General features: G+C 37.2%; 1 protein-coding gene across 2 annotated transcripts in view; it reads right to left on the bottom strand.

Annotated features, from left to right (window-relative positions):
* Positions 1-721: 721 nt before the first annotated feature.
* Positions 722-8461, bottom strand: part of LOC118750537 (serine/threonine-protein kinase RIO3-like) — a 21128-nt gene continuing 13388 nt past the window's right edge. For both annotated transcript variants that reach the window (XM_036485249.1, XM_036485250.1), the window contains exon 2: positions 722-1511. In XM_036485249.1, the coding sequence (XP_036341142.1) occupies positions 1031-1429 (399 nt within the window). In that variant the 5' untranslated portion in view covers positions 1430-1511 and the 3' untranslated portion in view covers positions 722-1030. The remainder of the gene's footprint in view (positions 1512-8461) is intronic.

Genomic DNA, 8461 nt, shown 5'->3' on the forward strand with positions numbered 1-8461 from the left:
TATATATATATTTAACTGATTTTTAAGTAAACCGCATATATATATATACTTGACGGTCCAATTTATATATATATGCGGTTTACTTAAAAATCAGTTAAATATATATAAATATCTCCGTTAAATATATATACATATATTTAACTGATTTTTAAGTAAACCGCATATATATATAAATTTGACCGTCAAACTGATTTTTAAGTAAACCGCATACATATATAAATTTGACGGTCAAATTTGACGGCGGTTTACTTAAAAATCAGTTAAATATATATAAATATCTCCGTTAAATATATATATATTTTACTGATTTTTAAGTGAACCGCATATATATATATATAAATTTGACCGTCAAATACAGAAAAGCACTGAACACTGCAAACGCCTTGTAAGGAAAAATGAATTATTAGGAAACGCTAATACAGTGGCAGCACTGCAGCTATTTTGCAATCTCGCGTTTCAGTTCGGAAAGATTGTTAACTTTTTTTTAAGTAACAAAATAAACTATTTTATGTTGAAAAAACTAGGTGTTTGTTTAATAATAAAGTTAAATTATACATTTTAATAGTGTTTTAAGAGTGGAAACCGGTGATTTAGTGAATTTTTGAAAAGGTAATTGCTCATAGAAAACAACGATATTTAACAAAAGTTTTTTGTTTATAACTTTTAAATGGTTAATAACATTAGCCCTCCCCCTCCGGATTGTTAATAGAGGGACCGAAACGCGTCGTTTGGAACCCCTCCCGACTTTTCCGGAACTTTTTTAACAGTTGCAGCCCTATACTAGAGAATTACCGAAACTGGTGATAATTTGTGATAATTATCTGCTATTTGGAAATATTATTATACATTTTAATAACAATCCCTTTTTCATAAAAAACTGTAATAAACTTAAAATATTTATGTATTTGATTGTGCATACTCTACTTGCGTATACGTGTATTGAGTGTAAATTTTGTATATAATATATGTATATAATATATTATGAAAAAGTGAGAATACTGAAATAGGTAATGGTCCATTATTGGAAATCTCAAATGTCTCTTACTTTATTTGAAAGCTTCATGTCGAAGCCGGCGCCATCTCCAGTAGGAAACTCAGGAGGGAAAGACATCACTCGGCAAGCATTGCGAATTCCACACAACTGCAGATCATGCTTCGTTATGATTTCACCTTCTTTATATACCTTAAATCCGCATTTAGGTATTGCTTCCAATAGTTTTTCATTTGTCTCAAAACGATCCCAGTCTCGTTTATGTTGGTTTTTTTCATCCTGAGCTTCAAACGAATTGTCTGCACCGTTCAAAAATTCTAAGCCACCGTTGCGACGGAACTTATCCAATGTTACCGTAACTTTACTCTCTTTGTTGCGTCGGTGCTCTATGCGTCGTAGCTCCTCATTATACTGGTGATCAAACTGTGACTGAAGCATTTGAGCGATTACAGCGTCAGAATCGCACTCGAAAGTTCTTTTTAAATGTTGTTCAGGCAATGGCTGTTTATCTACAGCTGTACTGTAAAAACAATCAAATTTACCGCTTAGGTCTGTGTTATGCAGAAATTTCGTCTGACTTCCAAAACGTCAATTCCTTTGCATCCTTACAAAGTATAATGTTTTATAACGCGAAACTACAAAATGTTGACAATGTATACTTTTGCGGATCCGAAAAGTTATCGAAAGGCATCGTTTTTGGTTGCCATTAGTGTTTTAAGAATGGAATTATATTAGATATTCAAAATTTGCAAGGTATATGGTTACAATGTTTCGCAACTCTGCATATAGACACGGTTTAAATACCGCAGAAGAACAGTATTCAAACAATTAGGGAGTTCACAAGGTGTTGTATACTGTCGTACTGTTGTATGTCATAAACTTTAAACGGCTAAAACTATATTTAAGGAATTCGCAAGCTAACATAAAAGTTTTATTATGAAATTTCACACAATTAAAAAATAGTTGGTGGTGATTTCAAAACCTCTAAACATTTATTTAGCCGATAAAAACTTTACAACATACAACAATACGACAAGTACGACACCTTGTATTGGTACTTTTTGGAAGTCAGCTTTTGTTTGGCAAACTGCATGCAGTTGTTGTTGCAGCAGACTCGTTTGGCGACTCTCACTTAAATGCGAAGTACACCACAAAAGCGGTAAACGTAATATCCCTTTGCTTCAAGCCATTTCTGTTGTACAGTTGCGGTCAAAATAATAGCAGCAAATTTCAAAATGATGCTGTTAACAACATATCTTTATTTATTTTTTGTTAAAAATTTTCATTTTGAATATGGGTAGATATATCAGATACCACATAAATAAAAGTTTCAAAGTTTGCACAAAGTTCGCAAAACCTAATTAAACTTAAAAAAATTTCATCAAAATTTCGATTTTTTTAATTGGATTTCCTAGAAATATTTCGAGTACCTACGCCCATTCAACTTTAGTATAATAAAGTGCAAGTTCTAAGTCGCTAAAAATTACACCTGATTTTTTAGAATTTGTTTGTCGAGGGTGTTGCGCATTTTCTTCCTATAACGCATGAACAAAACTTACTTTTATATGGAAGAAAATGCGCAACACCCTCAACATAAAAAATCAACGGTAATTTTTAGCGACTTGAAACTTGCAATTTATTATACTAAAATTGAATTCGCTTTAAAACTGCCTACTCGAAATCTCTCAAAGAAATCTAATTAAAAAATCTAAATTTTGATTAACATTTTCCTAAATTCAATTAGTTTTTGTGAACTTTGTGAAAGCTTTGAAACATTTATTTATGTGGTATCTGATATAGATCGACCCATATTTTAAATGAAAACTATTAACAATAAATAAATAAAGATGAGTTGCCAACAGCATCATTTTGAGTTTTGCTGCTACTATTTTGACCGCAACTGCATGTGGGGATGTTTGAAGGTTTGACAAGCCGCTTCAAACCTAGTTTTCCCATTTCACCATACACCATGTAAACATGACTCGTTGAACCAAAAATTTTAGTTTTCTTCCGGTTCATAATGTTAAAAATTACTGGTTTCTTCCATTTTTCTCTCTTACGTCCTCCCTCGGTGAAAATTCCGTTGCAAATGAGAAGAATTCATCATTCACAACGCAAGCGGTTTGACCAAACGTGAACATAGCGGCCAGAAAATCAAAAAATTTGGATTTTTTTTTTCCAAATTTCCCTCAAGCGGCTTGTCAAACATTCAAACACTCCCATACACAGCGCAAATGGCTTGAAGCAAAGGGATATTTCGCTTGGTTTGTCAAGCCGCTGGTGTTGTTAATTCTCTCTTACATTTTTTGGCCGCATGTTGTTGTTGTTGTAGCAGCATACAAATTCCCCAAAGAGCTTTGGGGAGTGTTGCTGGAGTGACAATCCTTGGCCAGATAAAAGCATGGGTCGTTCCGGTTACGTAGACCCGACTGTCGTGGGAACGGTTGGCCGCATGTTAAAGTTTGATCAACTCGCTTGCGTTGTGTATGGTGAAATCATCTAATTTTCCCCCAATTGAGCACGTAAGAGAAAAACGGAAGAAAACCACGAGTCGTGCTTTCATGGTGTATGTGAAAAGTAGATATGAAGTATGTTTTACAAGCCGCTTGTGTGGTGTATTTCGCTCTTAAATTTGTTGAGCCAAACTGCTGTAAAATTAGTGTTGCCATATACAAAAATTTTAGGTTATTGTTGGTTATACACAAAAGTTGCATGGAAATCAGAAGAAGGAAATTGAATTTTTTCTGTAAGACGTTCAAAGCACGATATGTATTTGCATATGTAAATGCTACTTTTTTGTATCTACTCGTATGTGCCATATATTAGAACGCACCAGAAAAGCAGCATTATCTTGTAATAGCGCTACGCTATTAGGAACCTTTTACGCAGACGTACATATGATCCCTGGTCACGGCAATTTTTCTCTAATTTTTTAACAGGCTGTTAAACTGGCTTTAGACGATATGTATTTGCTTCTGTAGATGTCATAAGACATACATATCAGACGGTCAAATGACCAGCGTGTTTCTTTCACTGAGTTGTATTTCTTTGGTCTATCTTTTACTACTTTTTACGTTTTGTGTTATGAATTGTAAAACACAAGTAGGAAAGGGTGTTTAAAAACATGTAAAATACAAACAAAACAAGGGTGGCTGGCAATAAGTTTATTCCACATACATATGTACTACTTTGAACACATCTGCAGCAAAAATGTACCATTCTGCTACTAAAAGGAGAAATAGTAAGAAAATACACCATTTCCCCAAGGACAGGTTTTTCAGTGCCAGGTTAAACTTAAGATCACGTAAACTGCGTTTATATTGAACAGCTGGCTGACATTTGATTTGCTAATCTTAGCTTAAACTAGGCAGCTTTAGAGTTTAAACTAACAAAACTATCAAGCCAAGAAAAATTAAACAGGGGTCGGTCCAACGCGGTGGTGTCTTTTTCCCGCTACTGTATCTTATGCTGACGACTTTCGACAATGGCGTCTGAGAATGGAATTGATGACTTGTGCTCGAAAGTATACAGTTGCCTATCCGAACTTCTCGATTCTTCACTGCAGAGAGCCTAACCCTCTTCTCTACAAAATCCCCGGCAACCCTTTTTACCACCTGGACGAAGGAGGTCAGACTACAGCTGGGAGTTCCCGTCGATGGCATTCAAATTCCGGCAGTCAATAACCCAAAAGTTCTCGGAGTTACATTCGATAGTCTGCTCTCCTTTTCGGCACATACAACCGCAATTGTCAATAGAGTACAGAGCCGCAACAAGACCCTCAAGTCGCTAGCCGGGAGCACCTGAGCTAAAGACAAAGAAACGTTACTGGCAAGATACAATGCGATATGCCGGCCGGTTCTAAACTATGCAGCGCCCCTGTGGTCGCCGGGGACTAGTGGGATGCAGTGGACGAAGCTGCGGACCTGCCAAAACACAGCACTCCGGACAGCCACCGGATGCCTTCTGATATCGTCACAACCCATCTAAACGATAAAATTGCATAACACAATGCGTACTCCGCAAGCAATTCCTAGTAGGGTGTCACCGACGTGGGCACCCGAACAGACACCTGCTTGCGGCGGAGCCCTCGTCAGGGTAGAAAGCACCTATACGAACTGACGGACAAAGTCCAGAGGTTCATAAAGCAAGCTCTGAACCCGACAGCATACCGTCAGTATTTACCTACACTGACTCTCGACCTGTGAATGCCCTTTTGGGAACACAACCACTTGGCGTCTGCCTCAAGAGAATCACACCACAATAGCCCAACTTCGCTCTGGCTACTGCAGCAGGTAAAACTCGTACCTGAGCGCATTACATAGATGCAGATGTGTCCAACGAGTGCCCGGTATGCGGAGACACCTCACGACTCGAGACATCTCTTCGCATGCCCCCTAAACCCCACTCAGCTAAAGCAAAGCATAAACGTTGCGACCATTGGTACAACTTGATGATGTGTACTAGATGGCAACGTTAGTGGGCCCGTTGAATGAAGTTGTATCTTGGTTGTACAAAGGTAAAAAAATTTTGATTTTCCAGCAAGTTTTTCAACTCGTCTCAACGTTAATGGGCACGTTGCACAACGTTATTCTATTTTGGGTTTATTTTCGTGGTAACCACATAATAAAAAACATTGCGTGTGAGTTTTATATGTTCACTAAATAAGGCAAAATGGATAACTCAGCCGAAATGCGTGTTTTTGTTGAATTTTATAAATGTATGCCACAGCTATGCAATTTTATAAATGAGATTGTGCAATAAATTGCACGCAAAATTGTAACGTTTGCGGACAAAACATCCAACTTAATTACGAATCGAGTGCACCAACGGTAGCAAAGTTTATGGCTTGCATAAGGTTATAGCAATCATACAAAAACATTTGCTGTTAGTAATGAATGTGGTTGTGTCAAAAACAGATGGTTTTCTTTCTTTATGCCTTCATACATGATTCAATAATAAAAGGTTTGCTCAGAAAATAGTTTTCTCGCTCCCTCTTGACAAAATCGGCTCCCTTAGCAAGGCACTGCGTGTGGGTTCGTGTGTGTGTACAAAGCTTTTGTAAGGGAGTTAAGGGAGTGTCAAAACTCGAATGTCAATAATGAGCAAACTTTTAATTATTGAGTCATGGCCTTCATATTCGTATGTATTTACAATGATAAAAGCATTAGAAGGTAAAACCATTCTCTCAATTCGTCGGCCATAATTTTCTTCTGACGTTTGCAAACATTTTAAAATCATGTAAAATTGAAAACAAAAGAATGAAATTGTTCACAATTGTGTTACCTTGTAATGTTTTATCATGGTATTTACTATATGTAAACTACTATTTACTATTTCCTTTCCGATTTTTCGCCGAATTTTCTAAAATGAAATGTACTGTGCCCACTTTGATTCTTTTACGAAATTTTGGAAGAAAATCTGCAAAGAAATTAAATAATGCTGCGATGTGAAGAATTTTTGTTTAGAATTTTCTTTAAGAAATCGTAAAGAAATTCCTTTACTGGTTTGTGTCAACCGCTTTATATGATTTTGTTTAAAGATTCGAAAAAATCGGAACTGTATGTGCATGTATACTCGGATATGTAACCAAAGCAAAACAGGCGATAATCTAACATAACCATGCTCATAAGAAGAAGCATGGCTTCTATATCTATAACCTGTAATCAAGGCGAATTCATACAAGATGGTGTTACCGGGCTGATTTCAAAGCGGATTGTGCCGGATTGCCAAATTCTCTAGGTAATTCTCTAGTTTAGGGTAACAACTGCTAAAAAAGGTCCCGAAATGTCGAGAGGGGTATCAATCTACGCGTTTCGGTCCCCGTATTAACAATCCGGGGCGGAAGGTTAATATTATTAACCATTTAAAAGGACCGACAAAAAATCACTAAATCACCTCTTCTCACTTTTTAAACACTATTAAAATATATAGTTTAACTTAATTATTAAACAAACCCATAGTTTTATCAACCTAAGATAGATTATTTTGTTGCTAAAAAGAAGTTGACAATCTTTGCGAACTGAAACGCGAGATTCCAAAATAGCTATAGTGCTGCCCAGTGGCGTGGGATAGATCCCCCCTTCGTCAGTGAAATGGAACTTTTTATTTTTGAATTAATAACACAATACTATTTTACCCTTCCGATTTATAATTTTTTATTTCTGACTGATGACAAATTATCTTTTAATGAATATATAAAATTATCGGTTGGTGGAGGGCCACCGAAATTGCGCATATGGAAACTGTGCATTTAGACATTATTTCGGTTTCAACCGAAACTGTGCATGTATGCTTTATTTCGGTTTTTGCCATATGCATTATTTCGGTTTTAAACCGACACTGTGCATGTATGCACTACTTCGTTTTTTTTCATATGCATTATTTCGGGTTTAAAACGAAAGTATGCATATGCCTAATTTCGGTATTTTCTCATATGCATTATTTCGGCTTTCAACCGAAACTGTGCATGTATGCATTACTTCGGGTTTTTCATATGCATTATTTCGGTTTTCAACCGAAACTGTGCATGCATGCATTATTTCGGTTTTTGTTATATGCATTATTTCGGTTTTCAACCGAAACTGTGCATGTATGCATACCTTCGTCTTTCACATATGCATTATTTCGGTTTTCATCCGAAACTGTGCATGTATGCTTTATTTCGTTTTTTCCCATATGCATCATTTCGGTTTTGAACCGAAATTGTGCATGCATGCATTATTTCGGTTTTTGTTATATGCATTATTTCGGTTTTCTAACGAAAGTGTGCATATGGATAATTTCGTTTTTTTCTAATATGAATTATTTACTTCTACTTAGTAAGGGTTTTAATCCCTAAGCGCGGCTGAAAGCCGCCTACGCAGAGAAAAGTTCTGAGCAAAAATACTTCCGCTCTTCTTTTCCGGCAATACAGAAAGGAGAATTCTACTTAGTAAGGGTTATAATCCCTAAGCGCGGCCGAAGGCCGCCTACGCAGAAAGAAGTTCTGCCCAAAAATACTTCCGGCCCCCTTTTCCGGCAACACAGAAAGGAGAATTCTACTTAGTAAGGGTTATAATCCCTAAGCGCGGCCGAAGGCCGCCTACGCAGAGAGAAGTTCTGCGCAAAAATACTTCCGGTCCTCTTTTCCGGCAACTCAGAAAGGAGAATTGTACTTAGTAAGGGTTATAATCCCTAAGCGCGGCCGAAGGCCGCCTACGCAGAGAGAAGTTCTGCGCAACAATACTTCCGCCCTTCTTTTCCGGCAACACAGAAAGGAGAATTCTACTTAGTAAGGGTTATAATCCCTAAGCGCGGCCGAAGGCCGCCTTCGCAGAAAGAAGTTCTGCGCAAAAATACTTCCGACCCCCTTTTCCGGCCACACTGAAAGGAGAATTCTACTTGGTAAGGGCTATAATCCCTAATCGCGGCCGAAGGCCGCCTTCGCAGAAAGAAGTTCTGCGCAAAAATACTTCCGGCCCCCTTTTTCGG

The sequence above is a fragment of the Rhagoletis pomonella genome, unplaced genomic scaffold (assembly GCF_013731165.1).
Source record: "Rhagoletis pomonella isolate Grant_MI unplaced genomic scaffold, Rhpom_1.0 Rhpom_scaffold_00292, whole genome shotgun sequence".
Lineage (NCBI taxonomy): Eukaryota > Metazoa > Arthropoda > Insecta > Diptera > Tephritidae > Rhagoletis > Rhagoletis pomonella.